The 24,863-nt window shown below is 39.5% G+C and overlaps 2 protein-coding genes across 2 annotated transcripts; one reads left to right on the forward strand and one right to left on the reverse strand.

The window, feature by feature from the left end:
* On the reverse strand, window positions 1-15,706 carry LOC111868856 (sialin). The gene is made up of 11 exons (XM_023859880.2): window positions 15,576-15,706; window positions 14,370-14,467; window positions 10,883-11,063; window positions 9,504-9,737; window positions 7,410-7,584; window positions 5,833-5,960; window positions 4,600-4,723; window positions 3,164-3,297; window positions 2,446-2,588; window positions 1,495-1,615; window positions 1-1,162 (listed from the first exon to the last, which is right to left on the reverse strand). The coding sequence occupies exons 1-11, from the start codon at window positions 15,621-15,623 to the stop codon at window positions 977-979; spliced, it is 1,572 nt and encodes a 523-aa protein (XP_023715648.1). The 5' UTR covers window positions 15,624-15,706; the 3' UTR covers window positions 1-976.
* A 4,312-nt stretch (window positions 15,707-20,018) lies between these two features.
* On the forward strand, window positions 20,019-22,190 carry LOC111868861. Its single transcript, XM_023859886.2, has 2 exons — window positions 20,019-20,497; window positions 21,527-22,190. The coding sequence occupies exons 1-2, from the start codon at window positions 20,138-20,140 to the stop codon at window positions 21,971-21,973; spliced, it is 807 nt and encodes a 268-aa protein (XP_023715654.1). The 5' UTR covers window positions 20,019-20,137; the 3' UTR covers window positions 21,974-22,190.
* The last annotated feature ends 2,673 nt before the right edge of the window (window positions 22,191-24,863 follow it).

Here is a 24,863-nt window from a genome sequence, read left to right on the forward strand (position 1 = left end):
CCACTTGAGCTATGGCGTGGCCCTGTTCTGCGTGTAACTAGAGGCCTTGCAAGAGGCTGATCCCCCATCTGATGAGTCCTACCAACTGTGTATAGGATTAAGAAACTGAAAAGCGGCCAATGCCCAACAAAGGGCTGTAGAGCCATAGATAGATAGTGCTTCCACACATATCAGCATATATCACTGCTTTGCTTAGAGGAATTGTCATGCCATCTTTATTTCCACTTCACAGAATTTGGTAACATTATAAATTACAAGCCCGGTTTGGCCCTGCAATGTTCTTCTTTGAAATACCATGTCCCACCAGAGAGAAGTCATGTTGTATGTGCTATTGAAGTGACTATGTGTAGGAAGTAAATATTACATCATGCTTGGTAGATCTAAATCTTACCACAAACATGCTTCATTTAGCTCTGTTGTACATTATAGGCTTAGGTCTATTACATCATATACTTTTTTTGGAAGTTATTTGACAACACTTTCAGTATCAAGACTCATGTAGTGTTGGATGGTAGGATGTAGATGAACTGGAAAGATTTGAAAAGAAGTGAGAATGGCCTAAATAAGGTACTAACCTGATACTTGACTTGTGTAACTGAGGAAAGCCATGAAAGAATTTTAGTCAGGATAGCTTATGTCCTGCCAGACATTATAAAAGATCACCTCCTGAATACAATCTGAGAATTTTAGTGCTAGAAGAACTTGTTCAGCTACATCATATCAAGCCATGAATACCATAAACAGTGATAACATGCATGTCCAGGATATAACAATAAACTGTTCAGTGAACTGCCAGATCTATCCAAAGTGAATTTGTGATATTTGAGGTTCTCATGGCAGTGAACATCAATATTAGGATTTCCTTGTGTGTGGTACTATGTAGTCTTGTAGAGAAATACCAGTGTTTTATAGAACCTGTCAACCAAACTACATGGTGTTACAGCCCTGAAGGCTATAATCTTGATACATGATTTGGTTATGCAGCATCAACTTCGACGGCACTGTTAGAGTAACACTGTTCACTCTTCACTGTTCTTACAATTTGAAGTTTGTCCTTAGCCCAACTTTGTCGTTCACCTGAAGCAAACACACCGTAGATTATTGCACCCACAAGGTAGATGGCACTTGCTATGTAGAACACAATCTGCCACTCTGACGCTTGCTGTACAAAACACAAATAATTACCATTAAATGGTTGAAGTGATGAAGTGCAGTAATGCATCATCTCTGCTCATATTGCAATGTTTTGAGTACTACTGTGCTACAACGGTAGAATAGTCACTGAATCTGAGAAAATCTAATTTGTGCAATCAACAGTTAGCCTGGTAAAGTACTCAGAAAGTCAAATACCAGTAATATCAGAGCCAATCATTTGAAATGATCTACAGCCAATTCAGTTCATTTGACCTCATAAGATCTTTCCCTAAGATCTTTCTTCATTTTAATATGACACCCCCATCCCATCCTCAATCTTTCAAGAACTCAGATGCTCACCTTATTTTGCACAATGTAACCTGTGATGACTGGACTGATAATACCAGGCAATGTGGCCACAGTATTAGACAGACCCATCAGCACACTGGCATGTTGGGGGGCTATGTCCAGGTGATTCACACTGAAATGTAAATTAAAACACAGGTCTTAATTCTGTGATTAAAATTTATGTAGTTGTGTGTGCACATATGTTAAATATAAGTGTTTATGAGATTTAAATGTCAGATTATTGAAAGTGAACAATAATGGGTGTACCAGTTAGAAACAAAAACTTGTAAAACTAACGAAAAAGAATGAAGAAGTAGTTCTGTTACTGTCTTACACATATATATGAAGAGTTCTCATCAGAACACATAAAGCCTAGTTCACTATTGCATAGATGTACACTCCTTGCTCTAATAACTATTTTTTTTTGTGAAGAACTTATTGCTGTATTAGATATTCTATATTTTTTAAATTTGTTGCCATTGTCATGTTTGTAATTTTTGACTTGCAAACAATATTTCATGCATGATACCTAGGTATGTTTATGATCTAATTCCATGTCTAATTTCACATGCCTAGCTCCTTTGACTTATTAGTAGTAAAGGAAATTATAACTGTGTATGCATTAACCTGTAGTATCACAGTAACAAATCAAAGTGGCATTCACAAAGAAATTAATAGCAGACTATATTGTGGATTTCGTGCTATAATTCAGTTCACAAAAAATTTCTTCTGTCTTTCCAGCCACTCAGGAAATATTAGAAATTAAAAATAAAGGATCCCAGTCATGACTGTGGCCAATGTAACAGGAACTCATACTATGAGAACAAAAGTTCAATCATTTACTTTTCAAGAACACAGGAAAGATATTATAAGATGTGGAAGTCATGTGTCAGTTATAATACCTGATTTATATTACTTTTGTCACACTGAAAGAAAAAAAAAACAAGGGTTTCAGCAATTTACCTGAATCCAGACCAAGCAAAAGCTCCAAGTCCTACAGCAATGGTGAGGCATGTGACAGCACCTGCAGGGGTTAGCAGGAATGCTGCCAGGAGCATGAACACTGTCTGACTGATGAATGCTCCACAGTTGAACAGCTTCCTCACCTGCCATTCCATAGTTCACATAATGGAAGAGACCAAGTGAAAAAGTTCAGACAACTGCTGTATGTTTTTACCCTTTCAAGTTCCTAGAAGCTAAGTTTAAAATTTCTCTGCATTTGAATGACACCTGTGGCAGACACTTATGCAAAAAGTAGCAACAGCCTGTCACTTGATGGTGTTGGCAGTGGGACATGGTGAATGTCAGTTAAGTGATGGCCTTTGCAATGCAAATGTGGACAATATGATTGACTCAGAGATGCAATGCATATCTTTGTCCTTTCCTTGTGTTCAGGAATCATTTTTGCTATTAGGACTCACTTGGTTAAACAGTCATATGTTGATGGATTAAACATAAATGACTTCAAAAAAGTAATTTTGACTGATATATTTTTGTACATTACTATGCCTCAGTTCCATACAGCAAAATTATAAAGCAATGCTAAGGTATGTGTCTATATTTTGTTAACCACAAGCTTATGACTCCCGATTTCACTATAAAGAATTCTGAGGGGCAGTTGTAGGATATATAATATAAAGCTTTCTGTGTTACAGCTAGTGCATCCTGAAGTTAGGTATACCTGGGTGGTGGTGAGAATGCCCTTGGAGCGCAACCAGTCTGCCAGGTGCCCTGCAAACTGCAGCACTATCGCCATCACTAGGTATGGCAATGCAGACATGACCCCAGTCTTCTCCAGCTCAAATTTCAGAGTATCTGCACATCAAATAGATTTTTAAGAAAGAGAGTTCTTTTTTGTCTTTGAAGTCCCTATAATCCATTGATTTCTATCCTGTGTGTCTACTCCTCATGGCTTTCTTCATTTTATTGTATTTCTATACAGATTAGGCCCTGGCATTAAATTAAATTATTTGCCACTCTAACATTCCATTATTTAATACACAATACAGACTCACACTCTAATGGAGTCTTTGAAAATGAGAAACACCATACAGAATTATATATCAGGAATGCTTTATTGTTAGAAAAAATGTTACTGCTCAGAGCAAAAGCTATATGAAGGAAGTATTTAAAAGCTAAATACTTTTGAGGAAATTAAATAGACTCCGGGAAGATATTATGCTTCCTACTTTCATTTAAATCATTTGATTGAATTGAAATATGAATCAAGTTAAATAATATAATAAATATGTTTTAATAATATACTTTAAATTCTTGAAAATTAAGAAAACACACTCTCAAAATTTTGTACTCTTGACATCTTGGTATTTTAAAATTGAAGTACTGATTTATAGTTATTAGATATATATGATTTTATAACCTATGATCATACCAAACTTCACACGCCATTCTACAGTGGTTCATCCATTTTCATCATTGAGTAAAAGAAGTGAATCTTATATTCTTCATGGCTTTTTACACCACTTTTGAAGAGTTATGATGTTTCTGGTGAGGAGTGAGCTCTGAAACTCAAATTTACCACTCTAGTCAGAGAAATGTTTAATTTTTACCATCATGTTCAACTCTTATCTTATTCACAGAAATATTTTTAGATAATTACAAAGAACAGAAATATTAAACTCCCCATACATGTTAATTATAAGTGGTGCCATAATATTTCATGTTACAGTTTATGAGACTTATATCCATTTCACTGGAGCACACTTATGTTGACAGATATTTGAACATCACCTGTTGGGTATCACAGTATCCCATCCACGAAAAGATACTAACACTCAAAAATGTGTCTTGAAACATCCCCATGTGTATGTTGCAGCCTGCACCAAGACACATGTGTTGCCACTTGCATCAAGTTATAATGATACAAACAGACCAACCACAAAACATGCGGAGCCACAATTTATAACATGTAAATATCTGTATTTGTTTCATTTATGAAGGAGTCAACACATGAAACTCTGTTCAGTATCACAGTTACTGGCAAGCAGTAGAGACAATTTGGTGGCAGAAGAACAGGATAACTCTTCTATATTCTATTTAATGTTAATTAAAATTTTACTTAGTTCTTATTATTGATAACAAGATAAATGACGATACCTTTCATGAAGGTTGGTAGTTGAGTGAGAAGTGTGTAGAAGCCCCAGTTCTCACTGAAATGTGCCATCACAATGGACCACACAGGAGGTGATGTCAAGAACTTACCCCATGGGTGCACCACATCCTGAGAAGGCAAAATCATGATTGCCCATACTAGTAGCTCCCAGACACATAACATAGTATTCATTAAGGATGTAAAGAAGTTTGAGAAGTTACTTGTCAGCTTCTCATCACAGTGGTCCTGGATAATGTGCGATTTGCGGTGCACAAAGTGGCACTGGGGCAGATTTTTTCTGAGTATTTCAGTTCTCTCGTCTATTCTCATACCACTCAATTTTGCATTTACTCTTCATCTGTCAACTGGAGCAACTATAATGGGCCATATACAGCCTTAGCACAAAGGGATTCAGTCTCATCCTGGTCTAAGAATAAATAAAATTATAATAAAGGGTCACAAAGAAGTATCAGAAGAATGATTTTCTTCAGAAGGCCTAATGATAAATGTGCTAAAATGCTGGAGTACTGTTTGGTTTGAATTTGAACTGAAAACCTAAATATCACAAAAGAATAGTTATGTAGGAAAAAGAAATTTTTCCAAATTAGCATTACTCTGGTGTCTCTGTTATGTTGGCTGTACATGGTAAAGTCCAATTTTTTTGTAATATGTGAAGTTTGAATAAAACTCTAAAACAATACCAGATGGTGGAAGGCAATTTAAGTGTCCAAAATGTGACAATGAATACCAGAACATGTGATCATTTTAAATTGATTTATTTTAGTGTCTGAGAGACCTGCATGAATTTTCCTTCCATGCCCTGCCACTGAGAGATAAGTTAGCAACTGAAGATTATTCTCTGCTGGGATGTAAAATCTTACAACCTGACACATTTGGCCTCGCCATTTTAGGGGCCACCATTTTCCATTAACTCACTTGCAGACCCCAATTTCCTTTCCTGAGTTCCCTGTGTTCACAGCCTCACTTTCCAACACAACTTATTCTTCTACCCTGAAGATGAAGACAGCAGGTTCCTCCAAAAATGTTGGTACACCTTTTATTGGACTATATTTGGGTATTCTTCCTACAGGCCACATAGCATCACATGCAAGAAGACAGTAATCTTCATCCACACTCACTGCCATGAGAACAGGCAGGCAGTCAGTTACTAGAGCATTAATGCATTAAGAGTCAAAATGTTCCCAGTGTTTAGTCATGCAATGTGGAAGATGAATTACCTTAAGTGAAGTGTTACCCAGTGAATCTTTAATATATTTCAGTTCTTGAGGAGAGATTCCTGAGTCTTCTTCAGGTCCTTCCTTCACAACAGTCCACCAGATGCTGAACCAAATAAGACCTACTGCCCCTGTAGAGGAAATGTTTGACAAACAACATAAAAATTTCTAAGAGGCCACTTTTCAACCCAATAATATGTAAGAAAAGAAATATGGAAAGTCCTTAACAAATAATGACATCATCATCATCATCATCATCATCATCATCATCATCAGTAATCTGTCAAGACGACATGTCCACAGTCTCTTCCAAAACAATTCCTCCACTTAATGCGATCTAGAGCTTTCTCCTTCAAATGACAGTATCCTCTTCTGTCCCCAAAGTCATCCAGCATCTTCTTATGTCTTCTTCCTCATCTTCTTGTCACTTCTATCTGCCCCTCTATCTTTCCTTCGATAACTTCTTTTAGAAGGCAGTTTCTGCGTAAAACATGACCAATCCAATTAGCCTTCCGTTTTCTTATTTCGTGTAGGATATTCCTCTGCTCACTGACACTAAATAACACTTCTTCCTTTCTCACATAATCGGTCCAACTGATCTTCTCCATCCTTCTCCAACACCACATTTCGAAATAATGACAGTCATACCAAATTACAGGATTGAAGGTTAATCATAAATTCACAAATACAGACCACCAACAATTATGCTGTGATTTTCCATAGCTCAGTTACAGAAGTGACTACCAACCAAAATGAATATCCAGAGGTCAGCTCTTTTAATTCTTGGAAGGGTCGTTTATATTGCAGATTTCCATTACAGTAATACATAATGTCTCTGAAGATAATCCAACATTATCAGATTTCCTGGGTGCATTCAATCCTGGACATACCCTAAAATGATCTCTTGGGATGTGATGCTGTGTAGTTTGGTAGATATGTACCTATATACTAAAATGTGCATCATCACATCTAGAAGACTACAATTTCATATTCATCAGTATTTGTCTACCAAACTATGTGTAGTCACATCTCAGAAAACTGTGTCTTCTTTCTAAACTATACTCATATAGAAATCTACAACACATCATATACCTAAAGACCATAATCTTCATAGTCACTGCTGTCAGGACCTGAAATATCCAAGAATTTTTAATCTGTATTGTTTAGAACTAGCCAGTGAGTGACAGACCACCCCTCCCCCAAAATCTGTGTGGAACAGGGGATGTTAAGCACTCAACAGGATTCATTTGTAATAATAAAACATCTATGCTCCTGGCTGGATTCAAAACCTGCATTCCTACAGTTCACTCAGGTTTAAATCACGAGATCACTGGGACTGGTAACTTTACATTTTAGTTAACTAGAAAGCAATGACTGACAGTGTTGTGTAGTCAACTCTGCTAAATCAACAGATTTTAGATTGTGTTTTTCTCCTCTGTTAACTACTAAATACAGTTCCCTTTGTCTGTCATTTATTACACTGAAACTTAAGCCCACACCAAGTAATAATAGCACCGCTGAGTGTTCCACACAATAAACTTTCATAATTTACAGTTGCAATTATAAATAGTGATCTTTACCAAACACATAGAAGATATAAGGCCACCCAAACTGTTCTGCTAAGTACCCTGAGATGGGTAGAGATACCACTGTACCCACATAACTTCCAGAGAACGCTAGTGTGGCCAGGCGGCTGCGTTCTATTGGTGGTGCCCATTGTGCCCATACTGCATGTATACAGGGATATGTAACACCCTAGAAGAAGAAGAAGAATTGTGATTGCAAATTTAAAGTACACTTATACTCAAAATTCTAATTGTAACCTGAGATACACTTCAGAGAGTTCTTCACTAGTATCCAACTGTCAAAGCTATTATTCATATCCTGAGATTTATCAAATGCTTCTGGTATCATAATACAGTATTAGAATTTAGTAATGTTTGTTACTTATATAAAAGGCCATGCTTGTATTAAATAACCCATAAGAGACTCTGTTGAAAGGATGATAGTAACTCAAGAGGCCCAGAGAATTGTCATAATTATGGAATGTGTAGGTTCTGTACTATGTTAAAAAAACACCATTTCACTTTCTCCTGAAACAATTGAATCCAATTCACACACTCACATGCTATTCCTCTAATATATCATAATATTTTCTATAATATATTCTATACTTAGGTCTCCCAAGTGATCTCTTCCCTTCATGTTTTCTGACTTCTACTATGCATATTACATAACCTGCCACTCTTATCCTCCTTGATTTGGATCAACCTAGATCAGCTTGGCGAAGCATCAGATTATTGGGATGTTAATTTCTGCCCCAGAATTTTGCTGGTTATCTATAGTAAGGAAAGTTTTTTTAAGTACAATTCATAAGCTCTTTATTATGCAGTTTTTTATCATCTTGCTGCATACTCCCTTAGGTTCAACATATAACAAATATGAAATTATAGTTTTGTGGGTGTAAAATACTGGACCAAAGTGTGTTGGCATGAAAAACAGGTTATACCTTGTCCAAGGGTAGAAAATATGGATGTAAAATCCTGGAAGCACTCTAATCTTGTGGGTGGTTGGGGGGGCGTCAGATAGTATGAAATTAAAACACGTTGATTCAAGTGGTAAAGCTTATGATTCATATTTGAGAAGTTCCCTGTTTGACTCTTGGCCAGCACACCTAATGTCCTAACTTATATCTTTCATGGTTTTCCTCAGCCTCTCAAGGCAAGTGCCAAGTAAGTAATCTCAAATTAGGTAATGACTACTTCATTCCAGGGCCCTTCCAAATCATTTATCTCTAACCATTCAATCATTCAGTGCTATTTAGTTTTGAGCTATTCACAGAATCATTAAATAAAGCACAAAATAAATAAATTCATGTGACATTTGAGACTGTCATGGCGATAAGTATTATGAATATCTGTGCTGCAACACCATGTATTTGGTAGATAGTTACAAATATTTCAGAGGAACTTGCAGCATATATATTCATGGCAGACACTAAAATCAACTACAGGTGATTCATATAGAACCGGCCTGACGAAATGAGGTGTAATATAAAATATACCATACAGATATTAAAGTAATTTACACATATCTAATCTTGGATTGTGTGCTGTGATCAGGGCAGGTGTTGAAAGTGTCCGCCGTTTTCAAGCAGGCATTAGAAACACTCGCTGTTCAACAGCCCACTGCAGACATGTGTTGGCATTGTCCTTGGCCTTGCAGCATAAGAGCTGCCACTTGCCGGATCATGCACACACCATTCGACTCAGCACAGCCCACGGATTATTATGTCGTAATTGTGAGCGGTTATATGCATCACCTGCGGAATTATTAGCAAATTCTTCGGGCTGGTTCTATACGATTCACCCTGTATATGATATCACATAACAGAAGACATTAATCTAAATAAATTCATGTTTCGTATTGCAACATAAAATACTGATTACATGATAATTGTAAGTTAAACAATGGCTAGAATCTTCCTGAGCTTTATACTTTCAACCTCCATGCCAATATCTGGCTACTATTTGAGATTCTACCATGACTTACAATGTATGTTCTCAAACCTGAATTCAATTCCAGAACACAATTTTACCATGGGAATTTAGTTGTATACTTATGGCATGTCAGTTATTTTGCTTGTAATTTTGTTATGAGTTAATTTGGCTCACCTCAAAAATTCCTTCCACTATTCTGACAGCCAAAAGTAGATAAACACTGACATAAGTGAGAGGAGGTGTCAGCAAAGTGAGGAATGCCGTAACGGCTATCCCTATACCAAAGACCCTGTTACCTCCAACCCGAGCAGCCAGCCATCCACCTGGGATCTGTGTTATAATGTAGCCATAGAAGAATGAACTAAGGAGCAGGCCCTTCATCTTGGAATCCCACTCAAAGTCTCTGGTCTGCAAAACAGGGAGAAATTTTAAGTTAAAACGTATAGAAAAAAATAAAACTGGGATAAAAAATAAAAAAGAAAAAATATATTTAGAGCTTATAAAATTGTTTACAGATATTTCAAGGCATAAGGCTACAGTGCCTGAAACATACATAACATTTTATATGAATCATTTGCTGAAAAGGAATGGAAACCTCAAGCTAAACGTGCACCAAGCCAAATGATCTAAGTTAGATGTGATCAGACACTAATATGCAAGCCACGTGTGGCTCTCTTGAACCATTAGTGCAGCCTGTGGGAAAAATATTAGTCATTTCGCAGTTTAGATAGACAGAAAGACATACAATATCTGAAACAACAGTTTTATGAATTGGTGTGTGTGTGTGGGAGGGGGCTGAAAACTTGCAAATCTATCAAAATCTTGACCTTCATTTTTTCACCATCATAATATGATTTTGGAGGCACGCAGTAGTATAGTTGGTTGAGGCACTATGCAACCAGTGAGCAGGTTGCGGGTTCAATTTCTGAAGAGGTCACTGGAATTTCCAATTCACTTACTCCTTCCAGCCACATTATGGCCCTGGGGTTGACTAAGCCTCTAACAGAAGAATTTTCCCTGGGGTTAAAGGGCGGCCAGTGTGTAAAACTGACAACCTCAAAACCTTCTGTGTGCTGATTGTCTAGAAAATTTGGGAGCCTCAACGTCTCACAACACTATGGACCTCCACAGCCTGTTACAGGGAGAGCTTTATCTTTTTTAACATGACTTCATATGTACTAATTACATGAAAAAGTAAAATAATTATGAATTAATTGGGGCTTTGTTTCCTATACTCACAATACATATATAACATCCAGTATTTAAAAGAATACAAGAATACATGATTCAGAGAGCTCTTCCAACCAAGCATTTCTTTTTTGTGCAATTGATGAACGGTATGAATAGAGAGACAATTCACTGGCAGATTCACCTATGGCAGGATTAGTACTACCTGTATCCATAGTGTGCAGTGATCTATTTATGCATTTTATAACCATAATTTCATTTAGCATCATTACAATTTTGTCCTATACAAAAATAATAAATATGGTAGAGCCTGTAGCTATCAATGTATTTAAGCTTTCGTGTTAGCTATAAATACACTGACTCACAATTATCATGGTGCCGTTGTTCAATGTTATGTTCCTTCTGGCTGTCATTGCAACAATGGCAACGCTGAGGTTCACACGAAGTGCATACACATTGAAGAAGCCAAGAAAGGCTAGGAATGCAACAACATATCGCCTGCGGCGCCAGAATTGCCAGGATGCACCCAATGTATCACCATCACTACTGCAACAAAATAAATTCCAGTTTGCAATCAGCCAATTACCTTTGAAGGAGGGCTATGATATTACATTACGTACATTGCATTGCATTCCATGGATCCAAAGTTAGTCAAAATGACTGTAAGATGTGGAATATGTCAAATAAATACAAAACATATGTACAGTCCCAATGCAGTTCTCACACAAGAGAAACCAAGAATACACAGTGATTACACACAAGGCTATTTAAAGATACATAATTTATTTTCTAGACAACAGGTATTCATCAGCAGAGTGGAATGAATGTGTATTTAAGTATTGTTTCAGTGCTATTTTAAATCGTGCCTCTTCATTCATAAGACCTTTAAGATCAGATGGCAGGTTATTAAAAATGTTGATCCCAGCATACTATTATGTGCTTTTCTGAAAGCATCAGGTGTTAACAATTGGTTTATAAAGATCTGATCTATACTCAGGAAGTGAATTATTTGAATCTGGGCTGAAATACTGACTGTCTCATGGAATTAAGCCACAACTGCTTCTACCACATCCCTTTCAAGTCATTATTTACTTCATGTACAATCTGATGCTTATAGCCTGGGTACATCAGATGGTAATTAAATGACAGACAAATAAACATCTTAATGTAGAATGACATGAGTTCGGCAGAACAATTGTTTGACCAGCAAGTTGTGTAGTGGTAGCACTCTCGTTTTCAGAAAGTATTTGCTTCAAATCTGGGTTGGGCTACCCATTATCCTGACTGAAAATTAATATTATTTTTTCTGTTCCTCTAGTAAAATAGTTCTCGAAAATTTTGTTTGTGGTAGTCCGTGAAGAACCTGAACAACTGCCAGATCCATAAGGAGAGAAAGACTTTGAGAATGAACAGATTAATATTTTATATTCTTACTTGTGTAAATGAAATATGGTCACCTTTATATCTGTTGTAAGTACAAACTTATTCAGAACAAATTTAAAATAGAAATAACACTTGATGATGAGAGTATTCAATGAGAATGTTGCGCATACCACTGGCAAGCTACTTTGGTACGCAAGACATACCACACTTCCAGAAATATTATCATAGGCAAATATCAGAAAAATACCTTCAAATATTCTTCATAATCCTTATCTCTTTATTCCTTGCCATCTTTTCATTCAGTTTCTTTTATAACCAAAGTTGAATCGGAACTGTTAAATAATGTAACAATCAATTCTTAGGGAAGATAAGAATTTCTTATTTTGTCACCACATCCATAGGATTGTAGTGTGCACCTAGTCTTGAGCTATTTCCCCAGGTGGAGGATGACCATCCACCTGTGTATGTAATAAACAGATAACCAACAACATTCTGCAAGCCAATCTAGTGTTGTACACTGATGTGTACTGATTATCAAATTTTCTGTTCTTACCAAGATAAGCCCCTCCACAGCCAGGAAGGAACAGAAAAGTACAGTCTTCTGAGCCGTAATATCATGTGGTTCAGAGACAGCCTGGCGTTTTGGAGGAACATACCGCCTCCATCTTCAGGGTTTAAGAATGAGCCCAACAAGAAACCAGAGAAAGCAAGCCCTTTGCTTCTGCTGGTTTCTTGCTTGGCATACTCTTTGACACTGAGGATGGAATCAATTAGTTCCTCCTGAGACGTTAGGCTGCTTCTGAACCACATGACGTTGCAAGTCAGAAGACTGTAAAAAGTAAAAGTAAAGGTATCCCTGTAACAGGCCGTGGAGGCCCATAGGGTTGTGAGGTTTTGAGGTTCCCACGATTTCTAGACAATCGGCTCAAAGATGGCAACAAGGTCATCAGCCTTACGCGCCGGCCACCCTCCAAGAATATTCCAAGAATAATCCTGCTATTCCGCTGCATAAACATTGGTGTGAGACCCTCAGATCCAACAGGAAGTAACGGGTTTGTTTCCCAAGGCTGAGCCCTACCAGTGCTTGGGTGTGGTCCAGTAGCAGTCTGATTCTGTGGATTTTATCACAGCCCAGATTTCATTAAGATCTACAGACCAGTGAAATTGTGTGCTTCCCCATATTTCATTCTCATCCTGCCTTCCTCAGAGGATTCTTGCATTTCATCTGATTTTCAGATAAACGACGATTATTTTCTAGACATGAACGCAGGTGGAGATTTGGAGGGAGCCATTTCCTGCCTACCCCAGTTGGATTAAAAGAAACCAAAATAAAAAGGACATACTTCTATACCAAACATTAATACAAATACTTAAAACATTTGAAAAATATTCTTGTATCCTGCATACCCTAGGATAATCTATAAAAATAGTTTTAAATGGCTTAAATGTGCGTTTGTAAACAAATTTTCTGCCCCCCCCCCCCCGAATGAAAATCAGGCAGAGCTCGTGGATCAAAATAATGAAACTGGTTTATGTTTACTTGGAGATGGGAAGTCACTTCTTCAATATTTTTTGATGTTGAACTGCAGTGCAGTTCGGTGCACCGAACCGCAAACAAACGGTGCTAATATCGTTAGAATGTTTTACGTTTCATGAAATAATGTTGAAGTACTGAAGGATGTAGGGAAAAAATGCAAAATAACTTTTTCTGTGTTTTTAGAGAAACAAATATCTCGATAGAATCTGTGGATTATATTTCAGTATTGTGGTGACCCCGGTGTGATCGCCCCGGTCACTCCCCCTTAAATTCGGCTTAGATCTAAACACTGCAGTAACCTTATGATAGAAGTTTGTTCTCAGGTTGGGCCGCGCCATAGCTCAAGCGGTTAGTAGCTGGCTTCCCACCACGGCGGCCCGGGTTCGATCCCGGGTCTGGTCAAGTGGGATTTGTGGTGGACAAAGTGGCGCTGAGGCAGGCTTTCTCCGAGTACTTCGGTTTCCCCTGCCAATCCTCATTCCACCCATTGCTCCACAATCACCCTCACCTATCATCTGGGGCCGGTACAATAGGCCAGAAGTGACCCCAGTACAAGGTACTTAGTCCCACCCCACTAGCATTAAAAAAATTGTTCTCAGGTTCTACCAAAATTTACGTATTAAAGGCCCCACAAAAGAATTAATTAATGATTCTAACTTAACTGGCCCTCAAAATGAGCCAAATTAAACTGACATAAGCATGATTAGACAAAATGTGCAGATCCATCATTCCAAGTTTAATCGAAATCCACCAGATAGTTTTGACAGCTGCTGCGGACAGACGGATGGACATAGTACTTTCGAATTTTCCGAACGGCACCTAAAATTTTGCGTATGCTTGACAATTTAATGAATGACAAATTCAGTAGAAAAAAAGCGATGGTTCGGTGTTCCTAAGAATTTTGCCGAAAAAATGGCCAAGACGAAACATACCTATTTAAGTCATATTCGACTCCGTTTTCGTTTCGTACAGGTGGTGACATCTGGTGAGCAGAAGGTGAACTGACAGTCACTGATGTATCAGACAAAACCTGTCGGCAGAAAGATTATGCTTACAAGTAATGTTGAGTTGTTCCTCTGCTTAATTAAGCAAACAGAGTTGTATTTAACAAGTAGCGTGAACGGGGCGTGAAGCTAGTTACTCACCTTCATCCATTCCCGAGGTTAAGAATGCGTGGAGCTATATCTCCACCCTCTCATACGTTTGCATGGCGTAGTGAATAACTAAGCACAGGGACAATTATATTTATTTCTTCCGTCTACAACATATAAATATATACACAATTTTTGAGGTTAAGAACGTGTGGAGCTATGCCTCCACTTCCCCTCGTATCTTTGTGCTTAATTAGGCGCAGGGACAAACAAATTATTTATTTTAGCCTCTGACTTATCAATAACGAAATAAAACTCTCTTACACGTTTTTTAAGCTAACAGATGATGTTACAAATTTCTGTTACTCCACATGAGCATTGCTTTCCGTTCTTGTCTCCGACTTGGCGCGTAGGGGATACAAAACGCAGAGAATAAAGCAAAGTACGAGATTTGACGTTTTCATGGGGTTACTATGAAGAACCGGGATAGCTCAGCGACGGGCTGGACGGCCGATATTTGATTTTCTGTGGAGGCAAGAGATTTGTCTCTTCTCCACAGCGTCCGGGCCGGCTCTTGGGTCCACGCAGCCTCCTGTGCAATGGATACCGGACCGGAAGGGGCGTGAAGCTGACAACTCACCTCCATCTAGTGCTGAGGTCAAGAACAGTGGAGCTACGAGTACAGTTGCACTCCCACATACGTTTTCACTGTGTAACGCTTAATTAATTAATCACAGGAACATCTTCACCTACGGAGAATAGATTATCATCTTCGTGAAAGTGAAGCTGTAAATCGAAGATGGAGACCGCATGTTTTTTTCCCCGAAACGTCGGTTACGAAATACCGGACTACATGGCGTTGTATCCCAGAAGACAGTGATCTTTAAGAAGGTAAAGAATTGCTATTGTGCTTCAACCTGTGCTACTTTTATGGATTATGAGTGACATCCTAACTCCGTCTGCCACTTAGTGAACACCACCACGTGCCATGTACTTAACTGCATGCACTATTCTACCATATTGGAGAGACTGATCAGTCGGACTTACTTCACAGAGCCCATCCAACTTCACCCACCAAGACCACAGACAGTTCATTCACTCGATGCTCACCGCTTGTTTCGTTTTCACTTCAGTCACAGCGCATACATCATTGCGCAGCGCGAATTATTTATGTACATTGGATCTCGTTTTTATTTTCTAAAGGCTGTCTAACAGTTCCTGGTACGGAATGTATCTGTGGATTCAAGGCTGACCACTTACCCCAACTTCTGCTGCTAAAGCTGACGTTCACACAGCAGTGATCATGTAAAGCACTGCCTTCACGAATGCGACGCAGTGTAATATGGTGGAATAATATTATACTGCAGAATCCTCTTGCACTGAACAAACAAACAAACTCCGTGGCTTCTAGTCCGCAAGCGAACTATACCGACCGAGGGATCGGCGCTTGTCGGCGAAGTTAGTGCCAACTTTAGCGGATAGCAACTTTAACGGATCCCCACGTCCGTTAATCTCGGTTTTCTACACCGGAGCATCTGTCTCCTTGAAATAGCTCCTCAATTATCCTCACGAGGCTGAGTTAACCCCGTTCCAGACCCAATATTTCTCAGAAAATCTAGTAGCGCCGGGAATCGAACCCGAAGCCTCTGGATCTGTAGCCAGGAACTCTGACCTCTAGACCACAGAGGCGGTCTCCTGTTGCATTGTGTATTCTAAATTAGCAATCGGCCTATTGACTGTCCCTGTGCAAATTCGTCGATATATAAAATTCACACTTCAAAAGTATTTGTCTCTTCCTATTATTCGAACACAACATGTTTCGGTCCAACTGGCTGCCATCATCAGGTGTATAAGTTGTAGAAAAAACTGCTGCCCAGTTGTCACACTGCTACACTTTGCATTTTAAGGGTGTAAAATATTTATACAATTGTTCTATCACTGTAGTTGTAATGCTACTTATATTTTGTTGGTGCGTTGGGTTTTCTTTGGCGCTGTGTCTGGCTGTTCGGAATGTTCGTGCAGTTGGTTCTGCGTTTATACAGGAGTGTGTCGCTAACTGGCGTTCATTTCCTGCAATGCTCTGAATATACGGTTTATGTGTTTTGCAGGTGTAAGTTAGTTTTACTGATTTTGTATATGTGGCATTTTTAACGTGTTTAAGTGTTTACCTTTTCTGTGTTCTTACAACGTCCATTAGATCTGTTATGGTCTCGTATGTATGTCCCCTGTTTAATATGCGTCTTGAGTTTCTCGAATTACTATTATTACACGTATTCCTAATTGCTTGTGTACGTTCTCTGTAAATGGCGTGGAATATTCTGCCGTTTGCCCAGTGTATTTCAGTAAGCGGTCCAGGCACTTAATTTTGTGGACGCCAATTCTGTTGTATTTGCCTGTTCGTGGGTGATGTATTACTGTGTTTTGTATTGTGTTCTGCGTTCTGGATGTTATTTTTTAAAATTCGTATCCTTGAACAGTTCTGTAATCTTCCTTGTCTCTTTATTGCTGTTTGTAAAAGTTATAAGAATCCCATGTTTGGTGGATATTCGTTTTTGGTCCCAGCCAAAGCCCAACATAAATAATGTGATGTGTTCCCTAATGGTTTAAGTTTACCGACGTTTCAGAAGTACTGCCTCCATCCTCAGGGTCGAAAAATTGGCCAAGTAAGCAGAGTTTAGCCACGGCTCTGCCTGCCTGGTTTCTCTTCGAACTTGGAGGTAAAACTTTTATCCAGAAACGTCGGTGAAGCTCTACCAGACTAAACGAGTCGCATCGTCTAATATCCTTGAATAGGTTTTAGCTGCAGTATACAAGGTTTTATTCAGTATCTTAATACCAAGTCCTCGCGTAAATCCAGTGTCACGAACAGTGTAAGCCAGCTTAGACACATAGTGAAGTTGATAAAGCTATGACCTCTGACACTTTACAGCACTGGGGTCACTAAATACACAACCTGCTTTAAAATTTAGAAACTCCGCATTCTGCCTACAGAGTGTATTTGTGTGTGCCGTCAGTTCCCACAAGAGACAGCAACGGAAAGGCAGCGTGCTCTCTGGGAGATGAGCATTGAATGCTTATGTATTGTTTACACGTAACACACACGGTTTTCCTTGGTTTTTGTTTGCCTTCAGGAAATGCTGAGGTGGTTCCCAAGTTCCACTTTCCTACCACGGGTTTCTCATGCAGCCCGCCCATTTCAAATACCAGCAAATCAGACCCCTATGTTGCAAATAACTTTTCTAAATTATGTAATTCGACATCAATTAAACTCCCGTTGCCCGTTTACAACAATCCTAACGTCATTTACATATTACTTTTAGCAGGACGACCAGGTGAAGCCTGGAAACGTTCTAAAAATTATGCTCCCCCCCCCCCACACACTTGTTCCACGCCTTTCACTTTCACTTTCACTTTCACATACTCTCTACTACAACTTACTTATCGCTTCCTTTCCAATACCTCGAAGGACAATCACTGAGCGGGACCACATCGACAGCCCGTATCGTAAGCCGACAACTTCCTTGACAGCGGACGACAATATGGAAACAAACGTCATAGTTAGTTAGTTAGTTATTTAGAGAGGGTGGGTTTCCCCATGCACCGCGACCAGTTTGATCTATTGTGCTTCCCTCTATGATATTGTACCAGTCTCTCTACCCTACCGATAAATGGTGCGTACTATCAGTCCCGCCGAGCAAGCGAGTTCGGCCACTTGCTTAACGGTATCTATAATGCTTCCCCCATCTATCAGAGGCCTTAGAGACTATTGTTGGGCGGGAAACGTCCTGGAATTTGGCTCAGTGATCCCCTTTGTGGATATGAGGTTCTTTTACGTGCCGTAAAGTTACGGCACTGGACACACAGCTTAAAGTCCCTCCCGGAGGATTTGTTCCCTGAACTTTTCCGCCCTTAAAAATTCGACGACCTCCGCCGGGTATTTGAACCTGTGTACCACGAGTCATGAGGTGGGAACGTTACCTCTAGACTACGGAGGCCGCTTAACAAATGTAATAACAATGTATTGTTGTACTTTTAATGGGATAAAATATTCAGTTGCAAATGTACTGTTAAGCTTCACCTGTTATTCAGATTTCAATAAACATACTTTTTTCTTTTTTTTCCAGAATGCTGGAAGGAATTTGGTGTGCATCCGGAACGCCATGCTGTTCACCATCTCGATATGGGTTTTCGTGTTTTTCCTCCGTATTCACGCAAATGATGAGTTGGTTCCCAAGTTCTAAGTTGATACTGCGTGCTTCTCATGGCAACCTTCCCGATTTAAACTAATCAAAATTAAACCGTTTTGCTGAAAAGGTCACGATTTTTTCCCCCCAAATTTAGCAATTCACCATTAACTCCGAAAATCAAAATTCCGTGACCATCGTCCCAAGCTGCTTTCAACCATTCTAACGCCTTTACCTTCACACTAACCGTATCAGGGCCAGAGTGCGAAGTGTAGTGATCTTCTTACATCCCCAAAATGGCGTCCCTCATATTTTCAACAACTTGCAATCTATATCCCTACTGAACGGACAAAATACATCGTAAGATAAGGCACAGGCAAAACAATTAATGTCAACACTATACTACACCGATACCACGGGCCTCCAAGCAATTTATTACATGTATACAAGTCTAGAATGTACCATTATGTCCGCGGGAATATAAAAAATTTCAACTGACTTGATGATATGAATATCACATGAAGAGTTTTTAACCTTATTTTACGCCATAACTTTCGTTTTGTAATAAGTTCATTGTATTTTATGCCATTTATTTTATAATGCGATAATTATCAAGTGTCCAGCTTTACCAACGCAATTGCAGTTCAGTAGTGTGAATATGGTAATCATGTGTTTGCCTGATGATGGCCTTAATAGCTAAAACATGTAGCTCAGCTGATTTTAGCCGGTCACGGTAGCCGAGCGGTCTAAGGCGTGCACTGTCTTCGCTCGCTCGGAAGCCTGGATTGTGGGTTCGAATCCCACTCAGGGCATGGATGTTTGTGTACAGGTAGAAGCCTTGCGACGAGCTGACCACCCGCCCAAGGAGTCCTACCGTATGTCTAAGATCAGGAAAAACCGAAGTGAACGGAGAAGTTCATGGAGGTAGGCCTAGGCTCACTGGGGCTGTAGTGTCAAGGAAAAAAACAAACTAATTTTAGCCTTGATCATTGTATTGTTGTGTTGCGACGGACTCTAATAAAGAATTGTTCAACAACTTTCCCTTTCACAAACTCTTCCGTAATTTTTTCTTAAGCCTCTTTCACCTTCACGGTCGAAAGGGCTCAGAAAAGCGGGACGCAATAAACGTTTCTATGGTATCGTGGCATCTGTTGGCCTGTGGGAAACCCGTCAGTCCGTCAGTTCTACCTGCAGGACCGTAGCACGCGACGTGTGTGACTCAGCATTATAGGCTGGAAGACCGTGATTGTGGCATGAAGCCTGACGGTGTATGGGGAAGGAAAGGGACGGGGCAAACTGTGAAAGTAGCACGTGACAGGCGGAACGCACGCGTATGACGATACCGGCAGGCCAATCGTTCAATTGGTGCTGCTCTCTCGTGTTCATCAGTACTGTTTCGCGTTGTGTGATTTTGTAGCTTGTGCTATGGCGACATGGTCGAAGGACTTTTTACTTCAATTTATTGAAGAATTTCGTGGTCATCCTTCTATTTGGAAGGTCAAGAGTAAAGAATACCACAACCGTGAGATGAAAGAGAGTGCTTACTTAGCACTGACGGAAAAAATCAAAACAATTGATCCCCAAGCTAACAAGAAAACTGTGTTGAAAAAGATCAACAATCTACGTAGCAGTTTCAGAAAGGAATGGAAGAAAGTATTGATGGCTAAGAAATCTGGAATGAGTAGCGAAGACCTCTATGTCCCGAAATTGTGGTACTACAAAGATTTGTTGTTCCTGGTAGACGAAGAAGAGGCCTTGGACGGGTTTTTTGTTAGTGATACGGAGGTAAGTGGTGTAATTAAAAATCAAACTTTTATTGCATGTTCACAATTATAGATTACAATGATAAACACTAAATATTTCTGTGTATGTTAAAGTTTTTTACTACCAAGTGTACGGAATCAGAGCCTTCTGCCTGGATGTACTGTTTTTATAAACAGAACTTATCTTGCCATGGAACTTTTCTCTCGTTGTTGAAATACTCCAAAAACAACTCTCTTACAAGTTTCGTATCCTGGGTAGGAAAATCCGCTGTTGTCTTTCCAGATCCACAAATTGACTGCAGCGATAACCAGGCGTAACATTCCCAGTTTCAAAATCCTCGTCATCCAAACCCTCCAATGGTGTGTACCGATTCGGAATCTTGCTGCGCAAAAAATTATGCAAGGCACAACACGCCATAACAATATGGCGGACGCTAGTCAAATCTATGATAGAGATGGGTTTCTGTAATACCGCAAATCTCTCCATAATGATACCAAAAACACTTTCAATCATTCGCCGAGCTCTAGACAAACGGTAGTTGAATATCTTACTGGCTGGTGTGTTTACTTTACTACTGAAAGGCTTCATGATGTCTTTCCTCAGAGGAAAGTCATCATCTGCTACAAGAACAAAAGGCATATTTCTCCCAGCAACAATTGTTTCCTTTGGCACATTCAAATTCCCACTTTCGAGTGTCCTGTAGAAGTCTGTGCTTTGAAAAACTCCACCATCGGACACACGCCCATTTGATCCAAAACTGAAGTATAGTAACTCATAATTGGCTCTGGAAATTTTTATAGTTAAAGGAGAATGATCCAGCCCCAGGAGCAGGCGTGATAGCCACACGTTTTCCATCCATGGCTCCTGTGCAGTTGGGAAACTGCCACCGATCTTCAAACTCCTTAGCAACTTTCTTCCACTCCTCTTGCGATGTAGGGCACTGTAAACAGATGACAGAAGTCACTGAGAGAAAGAGAGAGAGAGACATACAGAGAAGGAGATTAATATGCTTGGGGTGTAACTATATTTTTTGTGTTTTGTTGTTTACAGGACTTAGAAGAAACAGAACAAGAAATTACACAAAACTCAGTCTCTCCAGGCATTTCAGCGCACTCCTCTGTTTCAAATCAAAATGCAGAACTAAGCATCAGCACTGGTCCCATCTCTTCCTACGGCTGTTCATTCAAACGCAAAAAGAATCTGCCTGCGAGTGATCAGATACTTGTGGCAGTGGGTGATCGACTGGCTCAAGTGAAAAATGCGGACAGATTTGACATCTTTGCACAATATGTCGCTACCAAATTACGAGCATTACGAAATAATGAACAAAGGATTTATGCAGAGAAATTAATAAATGACACCCTTTTTGAAGCAGAGCTTGGATCGCTTTCTAGATACTCTTCAATCAATACCGGTACTGGAGCATACTGTACTCTTGGCCCCCAGTCAAATATCTCTTCGGGTTCCAGCCGCGATGGTTGCACGGGTCACTACTAGAGAGGCGAGTCAATATTACCCTACTTCCTTAACTCCTGCCTGGGCTATAGTAACTGTTGGGCATGAGAGATTTTTCTAATGTGCGTACCATGACAATTTATTTATCTTCCTGTATTTATAATGTTACCCTCACTTTTCATATCCTATGTAGTAAAGAAAAAAAAAAAAAGCTATCCCTGTACCAGGCCGTGAGGGCCCATATCCTATGTAGTAAAAGTAAAAATGTTCAAACAAACTTGTTTCACTTATTTACCTTGCAATACTTCCTCACTACTTTGTAGATTGCTTTGCAGGTCGCAGGAATCACTTCCCAATGCTTGAGGAGAGATACGAGTAGAAAATTTCAGGCCTTCAAGGGTTCTTCCAGTAGCTAGATAGCGAAGCGTACGTGTCAATCTTTCATTGGGTGTGATCGCTTTTCTCATGTTCGTATCTTCTTTTTTTTAAGTATGGCGTAACAATACTTAACAGTTCCAGGTAAGTACTTTCATCCATATGTAGGTAGTTGCTCGAGTCTTTTGGAAAACATTTAATTTCTTGAAGCAAATCGATGTGAGTGAAATGATTTCTTCTTTCTAACCACTGTTCGGTCCATAACTTGCGTCCGCGTTTTTTCTTTTCTTTTTGCAATACACACGCGATAGCTGCATATGCAAACAGCTCATCAACTGTAGACATGTTTTAACAACTAAACAAGACTGCATTGCACTCGGCAACATAGGCTGGAAGCCTGTCGGTTTATCTGCGCGTGTATGGGGAAAGAAAGGGGGAGGCCAAACTGTGACAAGATCGATCGGAAGGCCAAGCTGAGCTCTTTCATATGATCTGAGGTTAGGTACAGGCACGGCTAACTGCTTTCATATGATCTGAGGTTAGGTACAGGGACGCCTAACTGCTTTCATATGATCTGAGATTAGGTACAGGGACGGCTAACTGAACAAGCAGATCCGTCAGACTCGAAACAATGTACATCTGTGATTACCAGGGCCCGTATTTTTATGACCTGAAATTCTTAAAGAACACCTATAAAATCCAGAAAAATGACCTAAAATATGACCCAGAAATGTGATATGCAGGACCCGGCTTTTGATGACCTGAAAATATTAAAAAAATGATCTATAAAATCCAGAAAAATGACCTAAAGGAGAAAAGAAAGAACACTTCGCTTCCATGTTATTCACACTTCAGAAAACATATGAAGAAAAATTCCCTAAAATGGCCAAAAAAATGACAAGAAATACCCTTAAAAGTCCAAAATTTACCAAAAAATTACCTCAAAAATGAAAAAATGACCTTATACCTAAAAATGTCAAAAAATTACCTATAAAATTTACATTTCTGTAACCAGCAGCTCATATCCGAGATTTATATATTTAAGAGCATCGCATCAGATACAAGGAAAAAAGATGACATGTCATCAAAATCCGGGCCCTGGTGATTACTGTCTTCTGGAATGTAGCGCCGTGTCGTTTACATTAGTGTTTCTCATCCACTGGGTCGCGGTCCGGTACCGTGCCCTCGTCTTACCGGGCCGCGGTCTGACAAAGGTTGAGAACCACTGCTCTATATGATTGTTACCAACGTTTTGCAAGGACGTCAAGAACGATCTTTCACAATACAAATATAGTTTCTGGGCATTATCCATCGTCCTGTTTTAATCTAAAACACCATCAGGTAAAACCTATTCAGTTGGGCCCAACCGATAGAGCTAGTCTCTATCTACGGACACAGGATCCATCTTGAAACGCGGAACCCGTATTAGCGCTGCTCTAGCGGCGTGAAAGATAGAGCTATCCCTGTAACAGGCCGTGAAGGCCTGTAGGGTTGTGAGACGTCGAGGCTCTCACATTTTCTAGACAATCGGCTCACAAATGGCAGTGGGGTTGTCAGCCTTACGCGCCGGCAGCTCTTTACACCCCTAGGAAGATTCCTGGTACCCATTTCTGTTACAGGCTGAGCCGACTCAAGGACCACAGCGCGGCTGAAAGGATTAGGTCAATTGAAAAAAATCCACCTCATCTAGACTCGAACCCGTGACCTTCCGGCTTGTAGCAGTGCCTCAACCAACTGCGCTACCGCGTCCCACGCTCTAGGGGTGACGCTCTATGTTTACATCTGGGAGACGCTATGTCCGAATTTCTGTTGCGGCACCGACAGTCCGAAGGGCTTTCGTGATTTTTTCAGGTCATGCAGGCAAATGGACATTGAATAACGGAGCATCATCATAATCCCATGTGCTATCCGGGATGGGCAGGCATACGGACATCGAATAACGGAGCATCATCATAATCCATCTTCCGTGCAAAATTTAAGTTACGATAAACTCCTTTTCCTTGAAGTTTCCAGATAATAAATGACGTAACACAAATCACCGGATATAGGTGTAATTTTTAAAACAAATGAACTTCTGGATCTGAGATTCTTATTGATGTGCAAGGAAGAATACTGCATTCTGGGATACAAAGCCGTGTAGCCTGGCGAAAGTCAATCGACATTTCAGAGGAACATATCGCCTCCATCTTCTGGCTCGGAGAACAAGCCAAGCAAGAAATTAACATGAAGCACACAACAGAGGTGTTCAAATGACTGTTTCTCACACATACTCTATGATATACATGTATGTATAATCATACATACAGTGCAATATTCATTTTAATGAAATCTATTAGTAGTCTTATTAGTGGCTTGTAGTAGCAGGTTCCAGTGTAAAAAATGTTTTAATGCTTATAGCTCTTTTAAACAAGCAACATAATAAACATGGGAACACAATGCAATACTTATGTTGGGCTTTGGTTGTGACCAAAAACGAATAATCACTAAACATGGAGTTTCACTAAATCATAAATTAAAAGCACGCAGAATTCTTAGTCAAAACCAAAGTTTTCTGTTA

This window comes from Cryptotermes secundus, unplaced genomic scaffold (genome assembly GCF_002891405.2).
Source record: "Cryptotermes secundus unplaced genomic scaffold, Csec_1.0 scaffold523, whole genome shotgun sequence".
Classification (NCBI taxonomy): domain Eukaryota; kingdom Metazoa; phylum Arthropoda; class Insecta; order Blattodea; family Kalotermitidae; genus Cryptotermes; species Cryptotermes secundus.

What these genes read in the sequence shown, in the direction of transcription:
- LOC111868856 (XM_023859880.2), bottom strand. Translation starts at nt 15,623, where the DNA reads ATGAACTGTCTGTGGTCTTGGTGGGTGAAGTTGGATGGGCTCTGTGAA. An exon ending in TTATATCTTCTATGTGTTTG is followed by an intron (nt 5,961 to 7,409) that starts GTAAAGATCACT and finishes TTTCCTCTACAG; the next exon opens with GGGCAGTAGGTCTTATTTGG. An exon ending in ACTACCAACCTTCATGAAAG is followed by an intron (nt 3,298 to 4,599) that starts GTATCGTCATTT and finishes TTTGATGTGCAG; the next exon opens with ATACTCTGAAATTTGAGCTG.
- LOC111868861 (XM_023859886.2), top strand. Translation starts at nt 20,138, where the DNA reads ATGGCGACATGGTCGAAGGACTTTTTACTTCAATTTATTGAAGAATTT. An exon ending in TTTTTGTTAGTGATACGGAG is followed by an intron (nt 20,498 to 21,526) that starts GTAAGTGGTGTA and finishes TGTTGTTTACAG; the next exon opens with GACTTAGAAGAAACAGAACA.